The sequence below is a fragment of the Sceloporus undulatus genome, chromosome 3 (assembly GCF_019175285.1).
Source record: "Sceloporus undulatus isolate JIND9_A2432 ecotype Alabama chromosome 3, SceUnd_v1.1, whole genome shotgun sequence".
Classification (NCBI taxonomy): Eukaryota; Metazoa; Chordata; class Lepidosauria; order Squamata; family Phrynosomatidae; genus Sceloporus; species Sceloporus undulatus.
The window spans coordinates 42,487,999-42,513,157 of NC_056524.1; the positions used below are offsets into that span (position 1 = coordinate 42,487,999).

The window sequence follows — 25,159 nt, forward strand, 5'->3', positions numbered from 1 at the left end:
CTCAGACAACAGCAAAGCATTCAGATTTAAATCAATGAGAGGCCATTTTACATCATGAGAAAATTCTGAGGTGAAAAGGAACAAGTACTAGCATGTTGCAGTGGTTTGAGCATTGGATTACAACCCTGAGGATCAGGGTTTGATTCTCCACTGGGCCATGTACACATTCTCAGTTCCTGAAAACCCCATGATAAGATCACCTTAGGGTCTCCTCAGTCAAAAATGACTTGAGAACACAAAACAACAGTCAACAGCATGAAAAATCACATAGAATTAACCAAAAGGAATGGGTGAAAATGTAAATGTTATTCTTGTGTTATATTTCTGTTTATGACAGTAATTAATTGTTATTTGAAATGATCATAGTCAGGCTACAAAGCCTCAGTTTGTGGTGCATGATGCACCTTTCTCCTGCAGTTGTATGGCCTATTATACAGCAGGAACAAACAAATATTTTTGCTATATTTACAATATATCATGACATTTCTAGATTACCAGCTTTAGGGGTTTATAGTTAAAAGCCTCCTTTCTTTGCTATCTAAGCCATGCCAGCAGCTTTGAATTAGGAAGTGAGATAACTAAAAGGAATGCTGACTGGTGAGAAGGATTCCAGGAAACTGGCTGGTTTTCCCTCTCCTTACAGCTTGAATAATGAGGAAACAGCTGTCTTCCACGTAGCTGGCAACTTACGTCAATAAAATATATTGTCAATAAGTGGATATAATGGACATTTGGGATGTCCCCCTTTCTATTATTGAGAAAATCTTATTGGCTTTGTTTCTATCATACCAGGGACATATGAGTTCCATGATATGGCATAGTGGTTTGAGTGCTGGAGTATGACTCTGGAGAACAGGGTTCAAATGCCCCCTGGCCACAGAAACCCACTGAGTGACCTTGGGCAAGTCTTATACTTTCAGACTCAGAGGATGGCAATGGCAAACCCCTTTTAATGAAAACCCCATGATAGGCTTTCCTTAAGGTCACCATAAGTCAGAAACAACAAAGGGGAAATACATAAATGGAATCAGTTGTGAAACAATTTCATGATCCAAGTCTAGACCTGCATTTCTATGGAAGCTAAGAGATGTATATCCTTATGACTGCCAGAACTTTTGGCATGAACCAGGAATGGAAAACTCTGGCCTTCCAGTTGTTGGACTATAAGCCCTATGAGCCCTAGCCAACATAGCCAGTGGTAAAGAGTAGTGGCAGTTGTAGTCCAACATCTGTAGGCCCACATATTTCCTAAATCTGACAACAGCAAAAATTATGAACATCAGTATGTGTTCAGTATGTGGACTACCGTGTTTAGTTCAGCATCTACTGCTCTGAAAGTCTCGAAGAACAATACATGAAAGTGGCTAAATCTGCTCAAGCTCCTGGCAATTTTGTTGGCTTTAAAAATGCTATTGGAAGCATGGAGACTACTTTAAATCCTTTTTATAAAAAATTAGAGCAAAAGCTTAATACCTGATCTATGCAAATACTTAAAAGCACACTTCATTCACGTCATTTCTAATGTTGTTTGGGAAATAATGAAGCTGATTGCCTTATGTTTCTTAATGCTATGTTTTGCAAGCCAAAAGTGAGTGCCACAAGTCCTGTTATCTGTCAACTAATAGATGTGATACCAGTGTGATGTAGTGGTTTGAACATAGGACTGTCACTTTGAAGATCGGGATTCAAATCCCTGCTCCGCTACTGGGTGACTCAGCATTAGAGGGAGGCTATGGCAAACCACCTGAACAAATCTTGCCAAGAAAACTCCATGATAGATTTGTCTTGGGGTTGGAAATATAAGTTGGAAATGGCTTGAAGGCATACAATAATAACAATAAAGATGTGGTGATAGCTACAACATATTTTAGATGCTAGTGTTTCCATCCATGGCTTGTGGACTCAAGCCAGTTTGTATTTGAATCCCGAGTAAGAGTCTTTTCTAATTTCTAGGCACTTAACCCATGTATTTCAATCTTATAGCCTATGTTATGGAAGACAAGAAGGAGATAGACTTTGTCCCAAAGGAAGGGGACTTATGACTTCCACTATTCTTTAGTTTCACAGAGTTACTAAACAGTGCTGATACACAGAAGCAGAAATTATGTTTTCCTTGCTTTGCAGCAATAGGTTTCCCCCCAGAAATGTGGTGTTTTTTTAACTGAAATTTCAGCCTCTGCTTGATCGTCTCTCCACTTTCAAGTCAGATATCAGAAGGGCCAGATAGGACAATCACATTGTAATGCCGCAGTATAAAAATTATAATGGTGTGTTCTTTTATTAAGGGGAAAGTTGTGTAGTAGACGATCCTAAGCAATCTGACAAGTATTCATGTCCCACATATATTGCTTCAAAAGGCCTCAACTGTAAGTGGCAGGTAAATATTAACTTCTTTCTGTTTGCCAGAATGTTAGACAGGAAATAAAATTATCTTTTACCCCTCTTTGGCCAGAACAGAATGTGCTCAGTGGGCACACAGTAGTCCCAGTTGATTTTCTGAGCACTATTAGAAAGCATTGCACAGTTGTTGTTTGCACTACGCTAATCACTTTATTCTATGAGAAACTTATGAAGATTTCCCTTTCTGTACAGTATATTTATTGATAAGAGCCAGGATTAGTGATGTCCCTTCTCTAGCCAAAGCTTTGGTAAGCTACAGGTAATGGAAAGGCTTAACTGTGTCATTTAACTATTTTCCAAACTATTATCCAGTTATGAGGTTCTGTCATAACGAAGCTTTGAAAAGTTACTCTTTCTGAACAAAGTTACACTTTCTGAACAACAGCTCCCACGATTCTTCAACTCACATACCCAAAGTTAGCCATGCTGAATGAGGGTACTGAGATCTATAGTCCATGCACACACACACACACACACACATACCAAAAGTAGCTTTTCCAGACTGGGGATGAGTCACATATATAATATTTTTACTGTGACTGCTAACAATCATTTCTTTGAAAGTTGTCTGGTTTCTCACATGTGTGTGTTTTGATAACCTGAGCAAGTGCTTCAGTTTATATTTCTGCTTAAATATTCAGACTGCTCCTGATGAGAAGGCAAACAATCATCAAGGGGTTTCACAACAGATAAAACAAAGGTTCAGTTTGTTAAGGACTTGCATGAATTGGACCCACAGAATGGTATGAGGTAGCCTTATAAGTTCAACTCTGAAATTTAGAAGCAATAATTTAGGTTAACAGTTTTGTGCCCAAAAAGCCCTTCTAGCCTTCAGGCCACTATTTAGAGCAGAGGTGGGCAAGGCATAGCCTGCAAGCATGTTTTTCTGGCCCTTGAATCTCAAACTGACCTTTTTTCTGGCAAAAAGAGATGAAATGCTTTCCCCTGAGGATTCCAATTATTTACATTCCAAATAGATTACAAGATCTCCCTGTTCTGTCTAACAAATAAAAAACTGAGACTCAGACATGGACTTGCAGGTGCTTTGGGACTAAATTTCATTTCATTTTTTAGTATTCCATGTGGTCCCCCAGAGGATAAAATGAACAAAAAGGTAGTCTCAGACCTGCCACGGTTGTCCAACCCCAGTTTAGAGAATAAAGTAGGGTCCCAAGTCTGTGAAGCAAGTTGAAACCTTTCTTCAACAGCATGCTCCACATTTTTTGGGAAACAAGATGGTTGTGCCTTTTAGACTCTGAACACCCACAGAAGTGCTTGCCACTTCTACTTTGTGTATACCTTCTAATTCAAGTGGGCAATGGCACAACTAAACCACCTGCCCCTCCCCAACCCCTGGCCATTGGCCATCAGCAGAGAAGGTCCTACAGGAGGGAGGAGAACAAGCCCAATTCAGCAGCTGCTTATCTCTTCTGGGAGGAGGAAGAGAGCAATAACCTAGGCATTACTAAAGCCACTGTCCCTTGCAACACCAGCTGCAGAGGAGTCTCTGGGGAACTTGCAAGCTGGAGCAGTAAGAGCTGCCCAAGCCTCATGTGTCTCTCAGCACATCAGCTTCAGTGGGAACCTGTACCATGGCTTTTCTCTCCAAGTATCTTCTCTTGATGTTCCTGGTCTTTAGCTGGCCAGGTCTGGAGAATCCCAGTGTGTTAGCAGTGCGGATCAGAGAACACTACATAGCAGCTCACGTTGCCAGTTGGAACTACAGTTCACTCCCTAAGGATCCAGCCAGGTAATAAAATGTTGAGGTGTGGGTGGATCAAGAGGAGGTGATGAGGTTTTGTATATAAAGGAGAAGGCATGAAATGGGTTATTTGTTAATGCCTATAGTATGAAGATTATGACTTTTAAATCAGCAATTTTAACTGTTTTCTGATGTTAATTCTGGTAGAGATAGACAGTCTACGTGTTTTTGTTCAAATGACATTTATCACTTCCTATTTACTTTCCCCCTTCCTAGTGTTATTAAATTACTCCACACAGGTTTCCTTTTCTCCAGTTGTGTAAGTCTTATATGTATAAGAAGGAGGTTTGATGCCGCAGTGGAGAGAGGGGAGATATTCATATATGCAGGTGCACTCCCACATCTTCAGCTTGAGCTGTTAGTTTTGTAATTAAGTTGTGATTTATGTAATTTTCTTATTTTTTTTATTTTACATTGTGTGTATTATTTTTCCACACCACTTTTGACATATACTTATTTATCAGATGTGGGTAATTAAGAAAATTATTTCTTAATTTTAAATTAAGAAATAATGATGTACACTCCAGAAAAAAAATGCTACTTAATTGTAAAAACTAGCCAACAATCTCATTATCATGGTCATCTTTTATTTTTTCCTGCCAGTCTCTTGTCCTAACTAAGCTGCTACCAAAACCTTTAAAAAAAATTGTTTGCTGATTGGCTTCTCCAGCATTTGCCCTTTAATCCCTCTACTATTTGCTGAACCCTCATTCAATATCTTGATTATTTCTCATCTTGACTATTACAGTCTCCTTCTTACCTTCTGGCTTGTCAATTGTACTAGTGACACATTTAATTTAATTTATTTTTTTCTAGACATTATGTTTAAAAATCTGCACCTTTTGGTCCTTTGCATAGCTTGGCTGCTTGTTTCCTTCTTTCCCTCCTTCTTTCCTTCCTGCCGCAACTTTGGGTGCAAATCAGGATGATGATGACAATAAAAATATAATGCTCACACTAAAAAAGAATATACCATTGAATCCTGAATTATTTTTGCTAAATATAACAGATGCAATATATGATAATTTAGTGCAAGATGAATTGAGTTGATAACAACTGCTAGAGTGTTGTATGCCAAATATTGAAGATCCCCAACTATTCCAACATCAGAGGAATGGAGTGTGAAATTAATTGAATTAGCTATATTAGATAGGATTTCTATGTCAAGAAATGAAAGATCCGTACAGGAATATGATGAAAAGTTAAAAAGGGTTTTTGAAATATGGGAAAATAAGAGTAAGAGATAAAGTGTTACATAATGGAGATTGCAAGACTGTATGTTTGTTTGTTTTCCTTAATTTGATTTGGTTTTAAATACTGTTATGTAAATATAACAGAAATAAACACATGCGGGGGGGGATGACGACAACAATGATGATAGCTTCTTTCTTACTTTCTAAACATACTTATCCAGTATTGTTTCCTCACATATCTGTCTCTATCCTGTCTTTCATCACTCTCTCTCTCTGTCTTTCTCAGGTTTGCCTATATATAATATGTGTGTGTGTGTCTTAGAAGGGTTCTTCTGTCTTTTAAAAAAAAATCATATGATTGGCTGTAATTAACCAGGTGAAGCCTTTCCTATAGCCCAAAAAACCCATTCATCTTAAGAGTATGTTTCCTCTCTCCCTGTAAGTTCTGTCTCTCAAACAATTTTTTTAAATGGCTTTTTCTGCATTTAAATTTTACCATACTTGCTTTTCTTACCTGCATTTGTATACCTCAGGGTAGTATTCTTTCTGTGATATGTGCTGTGCTTGGCACAGTGGCAATACTGTAAGAGTAGCACTGGTAGGAGACAGTATGATATAGTGATTTGAGTGTTGGACTAAGACTCCAGGAGACCAGAATCCCTGATCGGCCATGGAAACCCACCTTGATCAAGCCAAACTTTCTCAGCTTTACAAAATAATGATCACCAATTAGCAGACACTAATCCTCCTTTGCATATCCTCCCACCCTGAGGCCCTGCCATCAACAACAGAACAATACACAGATTAACATGGAATTTCCTTCCAGCCAAAGATCACAGGTGTATATATATATATATATATATATATATACACATGTGTGTGTGTGTGTGTGTGTGTGTGTGTCTCCAGCTCTCTTCTATGCCAACATTCTCTGAAGATGGAGAACATGGCCACATAGCCTGAAAAACCCACAAAAAAAACTATGGAAATGATTCTTCCTGAAAGATTCTGAGATTTCATGCTTTTATTTTAGAGCAAATGTAAAATTCAGAATGAAAGGAGACATCATTGGCAGATCTCAGTACAGTAATGCTTCTGGGACTAGCATATACGTACTTGCTTCACTCTCTTGCTCCTATACTTCTCTATGTATTCTTCCTTTTGTGTACAATTGGGAGTTTGCTTCTATTCACTCTAGTCTTCATGGACCCAGTGGCTTCCACACCTGGTGACATCCCAGAAGAGGGGTGATACCTGATTGGGCCCTGCTCCTCGGTGCTGCTGCCTTGTTCTCCTCATGAGAACAAGTGTACCACCTCTGGAAGTCCCGCCCTTGCACCAGAAGCCCCGCCCACACCAAAAGTCCCACCCCAGGAAGCCCCCCCTCTCCCTGCACCAACTGACATGAGGGATGGGGACACCACTGGATGCCCCTCTTTCTGTGTTCTGTTGGGTCAATTATAACTGAATATTGCAAGCACAATGACAATTTTAAGTTCCAATATATACTGTACATACAATATATTTAATCAACAATATGAAAACATTTGACACATATGTGCTGCCCCAAAAGTTCCATATATTCAATTAAGTGCCAGTGCAGGATATAATTGCAGGGCACTTCTGCCTGTGCTAGTCAGCAGTATTACTGTACAACCTCCTGCCATGGAGGAATACAAAATCAAAACACCCTCAACATGCAGTCTTAAATCCCTAAATAAAAAGAACAAAATAGATGCAAATAGAATATAGAATTCATGGTACAAAGATTTTGATTCCTCCTAAATATACAACTGAAAATACCACTATCTTATTCAAGATGCAAAGGAACTACATCTCAGCCCTGGCAACTGCAGTTCCTCCCCAGCTCCAACTGTCCCCCTCTTTCTGAACTCAATTAGCAAATACAGCACACTCCTTTCCTAAGGGTAAACCAATAACTCATACCAGGTACACTGACATAAAGTTGGTACAGGATACTGACAAATCATGCAAATTATGCCAAAATGACTATTTCTGTGTCACCTTTGAGAATGTTTGCAGAGGGTAATAAAAATTACAGTTTGAATTTACACAAAGTTAAATTACATGAAAAAAAAATTACACAGGATGCAGCAGAGCAATACCATAAGATAAAATGCCAACATAAAACTCCACCAGACACTTAAAAGGTCCCATTTTCAACTGGAGTAAAGAAGGAAGGATGGCAACCAGTGTATCTCCCAGGAGAATGAATTCTAAAGACAAGGCGCAAAAAATACCCTGGTTCCACACTTTCTTTACCTGTCTTACCATACAAGATGACATGAATCAGAGCATCTCCACTCTGAGGCACTACAAAATGTACACAATATATAGCTTCTGCCATTGTTCTTACCTTGTGTTGTTTATAAATCTATTTCACCCCTGTATAAGTTTGGTATATTAAGTTTAAGCTAAGAACTTTTCATTTTAGATTGTCAGATTCAGAACCCCTGTTTAAGAAAATTATCTACACAGAATATGAAGCAGATTTTAAAAAAGAAAAACCAAGAAGTGACCTGTCAGGTAAGCACAAAAACAATATCTTCAGACACATGGAGTGTCTCCCTCTGAATGTAGTGGAGTGTCCCTCCTTAGAGGTCTTTAAGCAGAGGCTGGATGGCCATCTGTTTGGGATGCTTTAATGGAGAGTTCCTGCATGGCAGGGGGTTGGACTGGATGGTCCTTGTGGTCTCTTCCAGCTCTTCAATTCTATGATTCTATGACATCACTTCCATAGTGACATCTGTTTGTTATTGTGAGCCCAAATGAACAATTGTTTTGCTAATGTGTCATTATTCTGATTATTTTATACATTTATATATATATAGAGAGAGAGTGAGAATCTCCCAAAGTAGCTTGTAGAAATGTATGCATGTATCAATGCACAGTGTTGTGCTGTCATGCATTATGTGTGTATGTACCCTGTTGACTTATGGTAACCCCATGAATTTCAGTTTTTCTTAGGTATGGAATACAGTACTCAGAGGGGATTTTGCCACTTCCCTCTTCTTAGATACAGGTGGACCTCCATATCCACAGATTCTTTATTCATGGATTCAAGCATCCACTGCTTAAAAATATTCAAAAAATATATAAATTCCAAAAAGCAAACTTCAATTTTGCCATTTTATATAAGGGACACCATTGTACTATCTATTGTATTTATTTAATGGAATTTGGCCATCCACGGATTTTAGTATCTACAAGGGGCCCTGGAACCAAACCCCAGTGGATACCAAGGGTTACTGTATAACCTAAAGCACCTGCTATTCATTGGTAGTTTCCCATCCAAGAACTAACCAGAGCTGGCCTTGTGTAGCTTCCAAACTGAGACAGGATCAAGTTCCTCTAGGGTATTTAGTCAAGCATGGCCTGCCCTAATATATTAGAAGACAAGACATACAAGGGGAAAGGAGCTGGAAAGAAAGGTAAAGGACAGAGATCAGACCAACCATATCCTCCAACTGTCCCACTCTGGGAGGGACAATTCTGATTTATCCTTTATCTCCCTAGTTTTTCAGCTGCTTTAAAAATGTACCAATTTTCTCCTCCTCCCCTCCCCTCCCCTCCTTCACTTTCAGTTTATTTCAGCTGCTGCAAAATGAGGTTGAAGTGCAAAAGCAGTTTGCACTCAATTAACCCTCTAGAGGAGAGGAGATGGTGGATTTTTTCCCTTTTCCCAGTAGTCTCTGGCAAAAGCAAACTACTTTACTAGCTTGTGTTTTCTTCCTCATAGGCTAGTGGATTGACAGTTAAAATGATTACCAGTATTCAAACTATAATACCCCAGAGCATAGTATCATTTTCATGAATAACTCTAGTCCAACTACTTCAGCACTAGCCATTCATCTCAGAAAGAGAAATTTCCAATGCTATTTCTCTACTATACATTTCTACAGACTACCACCCAGTGCAGAGGGAAAGATCCTTTGGCTTTAGGGTTACTAATATGTAACGTACAAAATGTACAAAGGTGACCTGCTATTAAAACCAGGTGAGAAGTGAACACTTTTAAAATGTCTCACACTAAATGTTCCAAATCAATAGTGATTTTAAAATTACTGTGTTTTTTTTAAACCATTGGTTTCAGATACCCAAATCTGTAGACTTTGGCAAAATAATTTGTTGGAATGTGAGTGATAAATTCAGACAAATTGTCTGTGTCATAATATTGTACACATGGAACCATGGCAAGCCAAAAGGTTATGTATTACTGTTGTGCTCTGTGTGCCACTTTTGAAGGTTATTGTGTCTATTGCCAAACAAAATGAGTTGTGGTTTCCTCTTTTCACTTCTACATTGTTCTAGAATTTCCTGCACACATAATCTCCTACAAATGTTATGAAAAGAATGTGCTTGTAGAGAAGCAGGTAGCTGTGCTTTGCAATAACCAACTCATTCCACTGTGATGCAAAGTTAAGGAGAGAGTGCTTCAGTGGCAGGGCACAATAAATTAACAAATAAATTACTCAATGTCCTGAACAATTTACAGTCCCATATGATGAAGTTTCATTGAAAGCAATCTGTAGACACAGAAGGCTTTCCCCCATAAAACCAGGGACCCTTCTTTTGACTTTTTGGTTCTAATTCATGATTTAAAAATATTCAGAACTGACATTATCTGGGCTTTTGGGCAGCCAGCTAGGCTAGGACTATGCTCCAGAAATGTAAATATCAATTTACCTGAAACAGATTTATTACATTTTCTAAATATTATATTAATGATGTCCTTTTTTTCTCTTACTAAAAGAAATGGAATATAAACATAGCTCTGTAAGGCAGCCTATGCTTTGTACAGAGAAGTTCTCAGATTAAACCAAAGAGATCTCCAGTTATGAGAAGGGATACAGTTTTAATGAGAGTTTGTCTGTTTTGCATTCAGAAGCCCCTAGGTCCAGTTTCCACCGTCGCCTAGTAAGAACAGCTCTTTTCTCACTTTCAGTATGTCCATTAACTGACCATGCGGACTGGAGAGCAAGATTTTGCCAATCCTGAGCTCCTAGGAGTGTGATACAATTGTATTGAATATGAGAACAAAGTACTGTATAGATTAGTTAAAATCTTTAGTTATAATCTTTCCTTCAGTCTAATTTATTTTGCAAAAATAAGTAACCAGTGAAATTCATGTGGTTGCTATAAGTCAACAGGGTGCATATATACACAATGCCTGACAGCATAGCACTGTGCACTGACACATACATTTCTACAGGTTACTTTGGGAGATTCTCTTTCCCTCTACGTGCATGTAAATGTATAAAATAATAGATTAGTTATAATCTTTCCTTCAGTCTAATTTATTTTGCAGGTTACCACGAAGCTTCAGTGTCAGTCTGTATTGGAATAGCATATAAATATAATAGAAAAAAATACATAAATCTTTGTTCTGAGATAGTGATGGGCAACTGTGGCAAAGACTTGGAAGGGCTGCATCCCAGTAAAGTGTTTTGCACCAGCAAAACAAAAAGAATATATTTTTTTGCCCCCAAATGCCCTCAAACACTCTTTATGGGGCATGGGGGGTATTTCTATCATGTTTCTTAGTGCCCCCTCCCCCTCATGATTTCAGGCTCAAGAGAGGCCCTAGCATCAGAAAGTGAGCAGAAGTCACTTCTTATTCATTTTCAGTTTCAAAAAAGTCTCACCAGGACCGAAATTAGTGAGGGGGGGGGGCTATGATGAGAATGCCACCCCATGCTCCTAACTTGCAAAATAAATAAATAAATAAATAAATTTTGAAAAATTTTCTGATCCTGACAGGCCCTGCTCATCCCAGCTCTAAAGAATGGTGGCATATCCTACTAGCCAAACATATTTCCTCTTGGTTACTGTAAAACACTCTCCCTCTTTGCTCTCTGTATATTTGTTATCCTATTTTCAGTCAAGGGAAAACACATCTGCTTCTTCCTAAAGTGCTATTTGGTATACCTTCCTCTTAATATTATTTCTTTCCTTTTTTATTTGGGGGTGCTAGGACTTATGGGGCCAACACTGCGTGCTGAAGTGGGAGACACGCTCATCATTCATTTTAAGAACCTGGCTGACAAATCACTGAGCATTCACCCGCAAAGCACAGCATACCACAAACAGTCAGAGGGTAAGTGCTACCATGGCATGGCTAGATAATTCAGTCACTTTCTGCCGCTCAGTTGATCCAAAGGCAATTTTATAAATGAGACAATGGCTGCATCCACACTGCAAAAATAATGCACTTTGACACCACTTTAACTGCCATGGCATCATCCTATGGAATTTTGGGATTTGCAGTATGTTGCAGAACCAGAGCTCTCTGACAGAGAAGGCTAAGCATCTCACAAAATTACAAATCCCAGAATTCCAAAGCATTGAGCTATGGCAGCTAAAGAGACATCAACTTGGACAGATGTGCAGTGCAGATGTAGCCTACAAATGGTTGTTTGTTTCCCACATCTGTGATATTGTACCAATGTTGACTAAAATGCCCATTCTGTTTTCAAGTTATGTATGTTTGTTTTCTAAACCATGCTCATGTTCAGACAGATAATATGAAAAGGCCTCAGACTGTGCAAGAATAGCATATAACATATGTAAAATAAATGGATACTGCTGATGATATTTAAAATTATGATTATATTAAAGGTTAGCTTAAAATGAACAAAGGGAGAAAGTTACCATTGCAAGTTCTGGGGTCAACACAAATAATAATAATAATAATAATAATAATAAATTTTATTTATATCCCGCCCTTCCATGGGTATGATCAGGGCGGCGTACAAAATATAAAAGACATTACAATACAAGTTAAAATCCAATAATCAGTTAAAAACATTACTACAAACAGGAACAGGAAAACAGGGCTAAACTACAAGCTATACATAACTCTCATCTAGATAGATGAAAAAGAAAACTTGGATTGAGTGATTTGTGGGCTATTATCTGATATTTTCATGGGATAAAATGCCCATATCTACAGGAGTGTTTGTGAGTGCAGAATGAAAGGTATTCCACAATACTTAAATACCAAGAGCCAGAAAATGTGTTTATATGAGGCAGAACATTCATTCTAAGGTGACAATCTTCCTTTTCTGTGAGAAATAGAACATTATAATGTCCGTGTCTAGCAGTACCACTCTTATTCCCAACTTGAAGACAAAACAACCCTTTTCATGAAACCCAAAATTTGGGAACAAACGTAATTCCTGAAGAAAACAGTTATCTGTTTATTTTCAGGAAAGTCTAACATTGAAGGTATCATGGCATAATTTCCTGTCCCAATAACAAGAGAGTCCCTGGTGAGGGAAACGCTTTCAAAGGCAGGCAGTTTATCAGCATGTGTCTTATGAGAATTGGAAACACTACAACTGATGGCTATCAGACTTCTGTAACCAGACAGTACGGCTTGTGACTTTTAGTAATGCCTTCAACCTTCTTACGCTGTTTTGACTCAAACCTTCACCTGACATTCTAATATACCAAAATCCTGCTAATTTTGCAGTAGTCTGTGTGCTGTGGATATGCTCCAGAAAGAGTTTGGGATGGTGTTAAGGGGGCTGTTTAGACCTGCATGCTTCAAGAAGAAGTATTTAGCTCCCTCCAGAGTACAGTTGTGGTTGTTGTTAATTACCTTCAAGTTGACTTCAACTGATGGTGTCATCAAGAGTGAAACATCTCTAAGCCTTCCTATTCTCAACTGCTTTTCTCAGGACCTGAAGGCTCAGGACCTTGGCCTCCTTAATTGAATCTACCCATTTAGTATGCAATCTTCATCTCTTTCTGCTACCTTCCACCTTTCCTAGCATTATTGTCTTTTCCAGTGTGTCATGTCTCCTCATTATGTGACCAAAGTTTGGTCATCTTAGTATTCAATGAGAGCTGGAGCCTGATCTGCTCCAAGTCCCATTTGTTTGACTTTCTGGCTGTCCATATTATCCTCAGCACTCTTCTCCAGTACCACATCTCAGACTAGTTTATTTTCTTTCCATCTGCTTTCTTCACTGTCTAGCTCTTGCATCCATACATGGTAATGAGGAATACAGTGCCTTAGATCAGGGGTAGGCAACCTTTTTTGAGCCGCAGGCCGGGCCGGTTGCTGTGCCCTCAGACACTGGGGGGGCCGAAGCCAAAAAATAAATAAGTAAATTATTTTAATAAAAATAATAAAAAATAAACTGGGACAAATGTAGGAGACAAATTTTCAAATGGAGGACTTTTAAAAAATATGGAGAAATGCGAAATTTTTTTTGCTGGTTTTTAAAAAAAATGTTAATATAAATTGCATGTGTTCTGAGGTCGCTAGACAATTTTGCCCTTGCCCCCTTTGGCCTGCCTCCTCCTGAAGAGGCCAAGGCCCCACGCCCTCACCGAGGGCCAAAGGCTCTGGCAGCAATCGGCGGCAGGACCGGGCTGGCCAGTCCCAAGCCTTGCCGGCCGCTCCGGCCCACGGGCCCGTAGGTTGCCTACCCTGTCCTTAGATGATCCTAACTTTAGTGTTTCAGGGTGTACATCGTTGTCTAGTTTTTTTCATAGCTGCCCTTCCCGGTCCTGGTCTTCTTCTGATTTCTTGCCTGCATTCACCCATTCGGATCAATGACTGATCAAGGATTGATCCAAGGTATGGGATCAGTACAGGCTTTGAGATAAAAGTGAGTCATGTCATCTCCTTTGTTTGATGATGTGGATTAGTATTTCGAGTGAATGTTGAAATGGTTTTCCGATTGCTTCATTGAGAGCAGTCATACATGCTTTGAGGATCCCCACAACATTGGGCAACTTTATTTCACACCTTCAAGGATAAACATGGTGACCTTGGTGACAAGACAAGAACTCTCAATGAAGCTCCATCTCAGCATAGCTACAGCACTTACCACAAACACTAAAGAACCCACATCCTGGCAAGCCTGTGAATCAGCTCATAGACAACACATACCTTCCTCTAATGAAGGACAAAGTATTTTAAGCCACACCACAACACCCATAAGCCATCATCTGAAGCGTGAATATAGTATAGAAATGCAACCACTGGGTGAGAGGGAGGGAGTCTGCCATTTCTGTCTTCCAAATATTCTCTTTGTTATTGCACTGCTTCCAGTGGGTTTTACCCTTAGGTTTCCAAATAGGTGTTTACTATTTGAAATCTTATGGAACAAAAAGGTTTCACAATGTGTGATATGGAGCAAAGAAATGGGAGGCAACAGAATGGTTAAACTGGTTTATAGGGATTCATATAGATACATTGCCAGCTTTTGATTTCAGAAATGTACATTGTAGCAACCTGGGATCAAATGAAAGAGATGTATTTAGAGTAATATATTTGGTTTTAGTGCTCATGTTCTGGCTACATTGTGCAAAACTGTGCACTAAACAGAAAAAGACTCATGGCAATCAGTCCAAACTTTGAGCTTTTAGGTCCAGCAATTCAAACAGATAATAGATATTATTATTATTATTATTATTATTATTATTATTATTATTATATAGAAGAGGGGTTGGTTGGCAACTCCTAATAAAAATGAGCTCATACACACAGCGGGGGGGGGGGGGGGAAGGTATGAGAATAAGAATCAGGGAAACCTTTGGGACAGTAGCAACTGAACTCCAGCCCCTTAATCTTTGCTTGTTTCAGAGCCAGTGCAGGATAGCTAAATGCAGCTGTAGCAATCAGAGAAAAGATTTCATCAATGTGTTACAGTTGATTAAGACTGCAAGTGTTGGTGTGTTTGCATATGTGTGCAGCACACATGCACTCTGCAGTGAGCCTTGATAAGATATTGCTGATACTATAATTTCATTATTATTCTTTGAGAACTTTATTGTTTAAGTAGCCAAATGTTTCCCTCTTTTCTTATGTAAAATGCTGCAAGTGGTACATGGGGATCTCCCTCCAGGATCTCTGAAATATACATTCAATAGCCTTATCAACCTATTGGTTAGCTAAAGTTCCTGTTTGTAGATGTATATCCCTAAAGTTAGGCTTGCCATATCCCGGGAACTATCCTGGGTTTTTATGGCTTGGCACGGTCCCGTCCCAGCTTGCCCTAATTTCCTGGGTGGCCGCCTGGCCGGGGGTGCAACCGCGCAGGGCTCCAGGCTCCTTCTCCTTTTATAATGGAGAGGGCAAGAATGCTGCACAGGAGTCTGGGCAGGGGGTGGGCTCTGCCTGCCCTGCCCCCATTGGAGATGGTGCTGGCCGCAGCCTCCTCCAGCCTCGACGAGGCTTTGGAGGTAGCACTGCAGTCGGGGCCCTGGCCACGGCCTCCTCTGGCCTCAGTGAGGCCTTGGAGATGGCGCTGCGGTTGGAGCCTTGGTCGCGGCCTCCTCCAGCCACTGCAGAGCCGTGGGGGCCTGGCCAGTCAGCTGGGCCCCAAAAAAGGAGGCCACCATGACAAAGCCTCCTCCAGGCTCCAGCGGCAGGAACTAGGCAGCACGAGCTTTCCTAGAGAAGTGTACTTCCTCAGATGCATCAGTCAGGTACGATATCTCCATATCTTTGAATTGTACTGTTGTGTGCCTTTAAAATTTTTTTAATGTTTTTGACTCCTAGTTGGTTGTGTCCTCCATTTTCCTTGAATGTCCTACATTTCCATCCTACATTTTGTCCTATGTTTTTCTACTTTTGTCCTGGTTTGGTGGTAGCAAATTATGGCAACCCTACCTAAAGTCTACTTAGACTTTGAGCTAATCACAAGCTCTTATAAGTAAAGGAAAAGGGAAAGTGGATGCACATAAGCAGGTTTAATGGCAAACTGCAAATACAATAACAAGTACTTCCTCTAAGCAGAAACATATTTTGCACTGAGTTCATGTGCATTGTTCTGTCACTCTACTATATGGGAATCAGCACAGTGATCAGCATATTGTTAGCTGAAATGGAATGCTACATGCATCTAAAAATGGGAAATATTAGGCTTTTCCAATTGATTTCAGAAGAAAAAACACTATTGTAACAAGAAAGAGTAAAGAAAAATATGAAAAGAAGTTTTAGTATTGATCAATAGCAAATATTAATGGAGATCTATTTAAGAATAAATGGGCTGTTTGCATGTACAGCCCCCGAAAATTCAAACAAGGATCCAATTCTGTGCACAGACCTGTAATCTCTGTCTTTCTCTCATGCACATAATCTCTTTATTTTTTAAAAATTATTTATTTTATAAGATCATCATTGGTTGGTATATGGAATTTGTTTATTACCAAACTGGCAGCTCCTCATGATTTCCTCTCTCCTCTGCCACTGAAGGTTCATCATATTTTGATAGAACATCACCAAAAGAAAGAGTGGATGATGGCGTCCCTCCTGGTCAGATGTACAAGTACATATGGGAGGTCACTGCAAAAACTGGACCTAGAGAGGCCGATCCTCCCTGTCTCACGTATACCTACTACTCACATGTAAACATGGTGCAAGACTTTAATTCTGGCCTTATTGGTGCCCTGCTGATATGTAAAGAAGGTAATAAAATACTTTTTAAGCTGAAGAAACTGAATTTGATACTTGTTACATGCACATCTTGTTGTGCAACCTGCCGCCACTGTCACTGGTGCAAGTTGCTACCTCTGAGGTGAGACCAAGTGTTGATCAAAGGAAAGGATGCATTGTAAACAGCTGCCTGACATCACAATGGAGAGCTCCAGATCTTCCAGAAAGATCTGAAGCAAAACCTGTTTTTTAAAAAAAACATTTTAAGAGGGGTATTCCTTGGGTTCAGTGCTGAAAGCAGATTTAGACCATCCCAGAATATAGATGGCTAATTCACATGGAAATCATTTGGAACTCCTTGGATGATGACAGGAAATAAATGTAACAAATAAACAAACACATTTAGGGGAAATCTTCCCCTAACTTCATCAAACTTCATCCAAGAAGAAATTCACTAGCAGAACAGCCATGCTGGAAGTTTACTCCAAAGAAGTAACATTTTAAAAATGTGGATGCTGGAAATCTAAAATACATTATGAATCTGAACTATTTCTTGGATTCCTTCATAATCCATATCTTATTGATGAAACTTTTTTGTTGATATATATGTCTTTTTATTGTGTGGGTTGTTCACTCTTCCCTTTGTATTCCTTCTAGGGAGTTTGAATGAAGATGGGACACAGAAGCAATTTGACAAGGAATATGTGCTGATATTTGCTGTGTTTGATGAAAGCAAAAGCTGGCACAGAACAACTTCCCTCATGTATACAATTAATGGCTATGCAAATGGAACACTACCAGGTACAGCCTGAGCTAATTCTGTTTAGCTTGATCCAATATGGAGCTTATTTTAAAACACACACACACACACACACATATACACACCTTAGGTGACTCTTCTTTTTATTGCAGAGGTACAGGCCTGCGCTTATGATCGCATTAGCTGGCATTTGATTGGGATGAGTTCTGGACCTGAGATCTTCTCCATCCATTTCAATGGGCAAACCTTGGAGCAAAATCAGTACAAAGTGTCAACTGTCAATCTTGTTGGAGGTGCATCAGCAACAGCTAACATGTCTGTCAGCAAGACAGGGAGATGGCTGATATCATCTCTTGTTGCAAAGCATTTGCAAGGCAAGGAGACCTTCATTTTTGGCCTTATTTGTTAGCCTCACCAGGTGATGTGTTATCTCCTGTCAAGTGGGATGTAAGTTTTTTGCATAAATAAAGTACAAAAATAAACTTTAATCAGGCAAATGTGCAACTAGAATGTTACATTAATTTATTTGTATGTAGGACCTACAGAATCATCAAGATCATGTTAAAAACACAAACCTGGGAAGATGGGGGCAAGAGGAAAAAAATCTGGCAAGAACACAGTTTCCAGATTGACTATAAAGCAAAAAGCAATCTCACATTTTGGGAAGTTATTAGCTGTGTGCCCCAGTCCTAAATGGGTTCATTTATTCCAATATGTGTAGTGATTTCAGGTAGCCACACATCTGGTTCCTGCCCAGATGTTTTCAGCTCACACCAGACCCAGTCAGAATGGACAACTGACAGGGTAATATGAGTTATTGTCAGGGCCAGAATTTAGAAAAAATGATTTTTTGGATTATGACTCCTAGAACCCTCCAGGGACCCATTTACAATGCATAATTATAGTACTGTCTTCCCCTTCAATTGCCTTGGCAACATTCCAAGGAATGAATATGGGATATGCAGTTTAGAGAAGGGTAAAGAGGTCTGGTCAATGCACAACTTTATTTCAATTTAACAAGGCTGAAAGGCAACATGAAACATTGACATTTCTTAGCAAGTGCCATACAACATGCAACAGTTTCTTAACAAATGCTATTTCTATCTCTTTTGCAAATCAGCTGGAATGCATGGCTATCTCAACATAGAAGACTGTGGAAATCCAGATACTTTAACAAAGAAGTTATCTTTTAAAGAACTGAGGATGATTAAAGACTGGGACTATTTCATTGCTGCAGAAGAAATTGTTTGGGATTATGCTCCAGAAATTCCTGACAACATTGATAGGTAATTTGGTGGGGAGTGTTAGTTTAGAGACTGTAGTAAAAGAGGTTTCTCATTCTTAGAACTCCGTAGTTCTGCCATGCTGGATTTTAATTCCAAGAGCCCAACACAAATTTAGCAATTGGCCTTTGTAATTAGTCAAATGATATGGGAGATTATCAAATGGGGGGAGGTAATGACATGAGAAGGATGGAGTGAAGCACCATGCTCCTGTCTTTATTGTGTGATCATCTGAAGATTATCAAACATATGGTGCTTATCCCATGATTATCCCACAAATGAAGAGGAATTGTTCCATCACTTCAGTATTAACGGGTTATCCCATTATTAAGAAATGGAGGTAAATGACAAGACAATTCCTCTTCACTGACGGGATAATCACGGGATGATCATGTCATCGTTTGATAATCTTAGTGTAATCACATGACAAGAACAGGAACATGGCACTTTGCTCCAGTCCTTCTCCTGTCATTGCCCCATGTCTGATCATCTCCACTGGCAATTAGCTGAGGGAGATGATTGGTGTGGGTTCAAAGCAATGACAACATACAAAATTGAGATTTCTAGGTTTTTGGTGTTTTTTTAAAAATATATAGTCTCCATTTTAATTAAGGACTATGCTGCGGTATAATTTTTAAAAACAATATTATTTGTCATAAGCACTCACTGTAAAGTTACATGAATCATCTGTAGTCATTATTTTTGCCTTTTTAATATTCAGCAGTAACTCTGCTTTTGCACTTTCTTCCTTAACTTTTGTCAGTAGTTGTTCCATGTCTTCACTTTTTTCTACTGGTCACACGATGTTTTCTTCATATCTTAAATTATTGATGTTTCTTTCTCCACCTTTCACACCTTCTTTCTCTGAGCCTAATCCCTCTTTCCATGTGATATATTCTGTGCAGAAATTTAAAATATAAGGTGATAAAATGCACTATTGTCTGACCTCCTTGCCAATTGAAACCCATTCTGTTTCTCCATATTGTGTCCTTACAGTGGGCTCTTGTCCAGAATATACTGTACACATCAAGTCAATCAAATGTTGTGGAAATAACATTACTTTTAACTATAGTTTTTCATGATCTACATGGTCAATGCTTTGGTATAATCTATAAATCACGGTTCATTTTAATTTAAAATTCTTTGGTGTGTTGCATTATCCAGTGAATGTGTGCAAAGTGAAGAGCTCTTGCTGAAGCACTTTTTTTCATTTCTCACTTTCAAAGGAAATACAAAGCTCAGTATCTGGAAAATTTTTCAAATCTCATTGGCAAGAAGTATATAAAAGCTGTCTTCACACAATATAAAGATGCCACCTTCAGCAAACGCACTGACAATGTTTGGTTCAAAGAACGTGGAATTCTGGGCCCTGTCATCAGAGCTCAGGTCAGGGATAAAATAAAAGTAAGTATTCTGTGGATCGAGTAGAAAGTATACAGATCAAGATCCCTTTTTTTTTGCTAAGAATACTGATGAATTTATACACAGTGGTAGGTCATACATATCATATATATTATTGAAAATGTTATTATTTATCTGTATTTATACTGGGCTGCATACAACCTAAGACAGTTACACATTAAAAGTAGTCATGGTAACTTTTCATACTTATTTCTGTTGTAGCTATAGTACATAGCTCTAGATATTTGTTTCACCTGTATATTTTTCTGGTTCTTCTGATATAAACCTTGGTGTATCTTTCTTGTGTTTATTTCATTAACCAAACATTTATTTTGTCCTACATAACCTCTTTGACCTCTATGACCTCTCAAACCTCCTAAGAGCAAATTCAGGGTCCACCTGCACATAACACTAACCAAGTTGTCTCCCCCTCAACCTTTGTTTAATTAAATTTGCAGTGGGGAAAGAGTTTCATTCTGACCACATTATATGCAGGAGAGGTATAACACTTCTCTTCCAGCCCTGCAGCCTGACTATATGTCTGTATGTGTGATTGCATATATGTATATGTCTGTATGTGTCATATCACTACTCTTGATGCCTTAAAAATGGCTGTCAAGACAGATCTCTTCCGACAGGCCTTTCCCGACTGACATTAATATGAACACATGTCCTCCTCCATGGAAAATGCCCCACCTCTAGTTTGATGGTCTCGTTATTGTATTCAATTTTTAATCTGATTTTATATTGATTTACTGTTTAATCCTGTATTAAGATTGGGAGGGAGGTAGGGAGGAGTAGAGGATTGTAATATTATTTGTGTTGTGACCCACCTTGATCCGCCAGAAAAGATGGGCTAGAAATAAACTATTATTACTATTATTATTATTATTGCAAGCAGAGAGGGATGGGCTAGGTTTCCCTTCCATGAATTCTGAGCTTCCAATGAAGCCCCATATCGTGGTTTTATGTATCTGACTAGGCCTTCATCTTCATGCATACTTCATGCATGGAGTACATAGTGTGTGACTGAAAAAAATATTGATTTAATTATGTCATCCACGGCATTTATAATAATGCAGTGGCAACAGTGAGTGGTTATAGCAATAAAGAAATAATTTCTCTTCCATTTGGTCTATATTGCCTTTTTTCCTGCCACTGTTTTTAAAGCAAACTACAGTAACTGCATTCTTGAAATGCAAGCTGTCATGTCATAAATGTAAAAGCCTTAAATGGAGAAAAACATTGTTCCAGGCAGGAGAGTGTACCCTTGAACCAGCTCTGGCCATGGTATTGCTGCTTGTTCATTTGATTCCAATAACAAATAACAAGAGGTCCTCTATCTGGGATCAAAGTGAATGACATACAGGAACAATTAAGCTCTTTTAGAGAAACAACTATTATATCAGGGCTTTTCCTTGATAACAATCCCTGCTTAACAATGCTGCAACTAAACAAAATGTACTGTGTGTTTTTTAAACTGTTTTCATAAATCCTCTGTTGTAATTTTATGATATTATTATACACTGTATGCTGTTCTAGGCATATTCGGTAGCTATACTTTTTTTGCTGAAATTTTACACAAAGACTGGTAGTATAACCTGATGGATATACATTTTCTCCCCTGTATTTTAAATAGATTGTATTCAAAAATATGGCCAGTCGTCCCTACAGTATTTATGTGCATGGAGTGACACTTTCAAAAGAAGCAGAAGGAGCCATTTATCCTTCAGATTCCAAAGGTTTGTTATTAATAATTATTTCTATTCATAATCCTTTTTGACTTCCTTATTGCAGCATGGCTAGGCTGCATCTACAGGAGTCTAGGTTGCATCAGTGGGAGTATGGTGCCTAGACTGAGGGAAATAATAGTACTACTCTATTCTCGTGTTTTTAGCTATAGCAAGTAGTACAGAGTTTGAACATGCTTTCTATATTAAACTAACATCTTTCATTTGTTAATGTTGCTGTTGTTCCATTTATATCTACTTCAGAAAACGTTACTCAGGGTAAAGCTGTCCAACCAGGAGAAACCTACACCTATAAGTGGACTGTACTTGACACAGATGAACCCACAGCAAAGGATGCTCAGTGTGTCACCAGATTATATCACAGTGCTGTGGATATGACAAGAGATATTGCATCAGGACTGATTGGACCACTTCTGATTTGTAAACGCAAAGCTCTTGACCAGAAAGGAATACAGGTACTGCATAAAATGGACAGGCTGGAAGAGAATACAGCTATATGCTGCTTCCAGGTTCAGGCACCTTTGCCTCTAACATTGCAATCCTGTTCACACCTACCTGGGAGAAGGTTGCATTGAACTCAGCAAGGCTTGTTTCTGAGAACACTGACAAGAGTTGACAGTCTGATTAAAATTTAGAGTAAGAAGTAGGTGACATTAGCTTACCAATCACAGTCAGGGTTTTTTCATGGATATTAAACAGCATGACAGACAAGATGTAGCCTTGTAGGACACCAAGGCATAAATGCAGTAGTCTTCCAGCATTTTCTGTTATTGGCTATTTAACCAGCAATAATAACCAGCAAGGGAACTAATGAAGTGTAATGTTCCCAATCCACAAGCCAGACAGTGTATCTATCCAGCATTGGGATCCTTTGCCTAAATGTCAGGAGGGAGGAAACCTTTAGTATGCTTCCAAAAATAATGACATGTCATGATGTTTTTCAGAATAAGGCTGATGTGGAGCAGCATGCGGTCTTTGCTGTGTTTGATGAAAACAAGAGCTGGTACTTAGAGGACAATATTAAGGAGCACTGCAGCAATCCATCCACTGTTAAGAGAGATGATCCAAAATTCTACAAGTCTAATGTTATGCACAGTGAGTAAAAAAACCTCAGCTACTGCTTTACTTAGGGTGCAAAAGTCCTGATTCAGTAGTATTAAGTCGATTCATATCCTTCCAAAGATTGGATTAGGATTCCCACCATCCCTGACTATGGGATGTGGTGGCTCAAGTGGTTAAGACACTGATTCTGTTGATTGCAAAATTGGTAGGTTGGCAGTTTGAGGCTCGGGTGCCCCATGATGGGGTGAGCTCCCACCACTAGTCCCAGCTTCTGCCAAACTAGCAGTTTGAATGCATGCAAATGCCAGTAGATAAATAGGTACCACTCTGGTGGGAAAGTAAACAATGTTCTGTGCAATCATGCTGGCCACATGATCACAGAATAGTCTCTGACAACACTGGCTCTTCGTCTTAGTAACAGAGATGAGCACTGCCCACTAGGGTCAGACATAACTTGACAACCTTGTCAATGGGGAAAACCTTTACCTTTACATCCTTGACTAGTGCTGCCAGCTGGAGATGGTTCCTCAACTTTTAAGAGTTGTATAGAACAGGAAATTTCAGCAGGTGTTGCTTACCACACAACCAGATAACCAGTAATGCTACTCCTTTCAGTGTCACACAGTATGGGTCCCAGAAAGGACACCAGAAGTGGTGGTGGACTGCCCCCAGCCAGCCAGCCAGCCACCACTCAGCCAAACTGCTGTTGGGGGGACCAATGCCATGATCTCCAGAGGTCCTGTTCAGGCCCACTGCAGAGCTGCCAATGTTGAAGCAATGCTGTATCCCCTGGAGGTTCCGTTCAGAGTCTAGTGTGGGCGCCGAGGCTGATTCTGAATGGTCTTCACCAGCACCCACCCCAGCAGTGGCCTCTGGAGGTCCTCTTCTGAATGTGGCATGGCTGCCATGCCAGGCTCTGAACAGAAGGCACTCTTCCTGAGTAGCAGCAGCTGCTGCTGCTGAGGCAAGCGACACTGCAGCCTCCAGAGGGCCTGTTCAGAGTCTGGTACAGCTACTGGGTCATCAGGAAAGGGAGGCAATGCTTTTTTTTTTCCTCACCCAGCAGCTGTGCTTATTCCACTGGTTGTACCACCTCACTGGCTGTACACTTCCCTCTGCGGTGTAACCCAGTGCAATTGTATCTTCACTAAATGTGCCCTTGGAGATGGTGGGACTTCATAAAGAAAGAGATGGCCTTTCAGATTACAGAATCCAAACAGTGGTAGAATCCAAACTTCCTTGATCTTTCCCCCTATAACTTGTAAAACTATTATTCAATGTCAGGGAGCATGGGTCCCTCCAGATGTTTTTGGACTGCAATGGCCATCAACTCTAGCTAGCATAGCCAATGGTGAAGAATGATGGTACTCTAGCCTTAAATCATCTGGAAGGCCAAATATTACCTACCTTTGTGTAGGCTGGCTGCCATTCCTCATGTATTTGCTCATATTATGATAAAAAAGTAGAAGTTGCCCTCATGTTGAGGGCAGGTTTTGGGGCCAAAATTATGGATTTTCATATGCCCCATTGATAAATTGAGATTAAAACTTTGGGGCATGTTACAAAGGATGTAAATGATGAAGCAAAGGAAAACGATGCCAAAGAACTTCCAAATTTTCAGCAGGCATAACTGTTTGTGCTCACACTAAAGGCTGGATGGATGAAGCAGGAACTCCTGTAAATGGTGGCTGTGTGATGTGTGAGGGAGGCCACCAGGATCAGGCAAGTCTAGGAAAACACACATGTCAAAAAGGATGTAAAGGCAAAGCAAATATAACTTTAGTGTGATAACTTTGCCAAAGCTTTAACTCAGAAAAGCTTACAACCATACACAAATGTCTTATTCAGATCCTTCAAAGCCTGATTCCTCTCAGTGCTCATTTGAGGGGAAGCATGAAAGAGCTGCCACCATTTTCCCATACAGGCATTCAAAAAGGCCAGAAGCAGTGAAGAGAGTAGAGGGTCACTGCTTCTTTTAGGTTCTCCTGGGAAGGACAAAGCTCTTGCCTTTTGCCATGCTATTCAGAGATGGGGATGCCTTTATTATTATTTTTAAATAAGAGTTAAGGTATAGTACTTACATTGACCTGTGGATAAGTTGACCCAAGGTTTTGGGGCTGATTTTTTAAAC

At 39.5% G+C, this 25,159-nt stretch overlaps 1 protein-coding gene across 1 annotated transcript in view; it reads left to right on the forward strand.

Moving 5' to 3' along the window:
- Nucleotides 1-3,863: 3,863 nt before the first annotated feature.
- Nucleotides 3,864-25,159, forward strand: part of F5 (coagulation factor V) — a 45,458-nt gene continuing 24,162 nt past the window's right edge. The window contains exons 1-11 of the mRNA XM_042457468.1: nt 3,864-4,150; nt 7,811-7,902; nt 11,351-11,473; nt 16,592-16,804; nt 17,429-17,572; nt 17,684-17,905; nt 18,652-18,817; nt 20,041-20,218; nt 21,855-21,957; nt 22,210-22,421; nt 22,911-23,061. Of these exons, the coding sequence (XP_042313402.1) occupies nt 3,993-4,150; nt 7,811-7,902; nt 11,351-11,473; nt 16,592-16,804; nt 17,429-17,572; nt 17,684-17,905; nt 18,652-18,817; nt 20,041-20,218; nt 21,855-21,957; nt 22,210-22,421; nt 22,911-23,061 (1,762 nt within the window). The 5' untranslated portion in view covers nt 3,864-3,992. The remainder of the gene's footprint in view (nt 4,151-7,810; nt 7,903-11,350; nt 11,474-16,591; nt 16,805-17,428; nt 17,573-17,683; nt 17,906-18,651; nt 18,818-20,040; nt 20,219-21,854; nt 21,958-22,209; nt 22,422-22,910; nt 23,062-25,159) is intronic.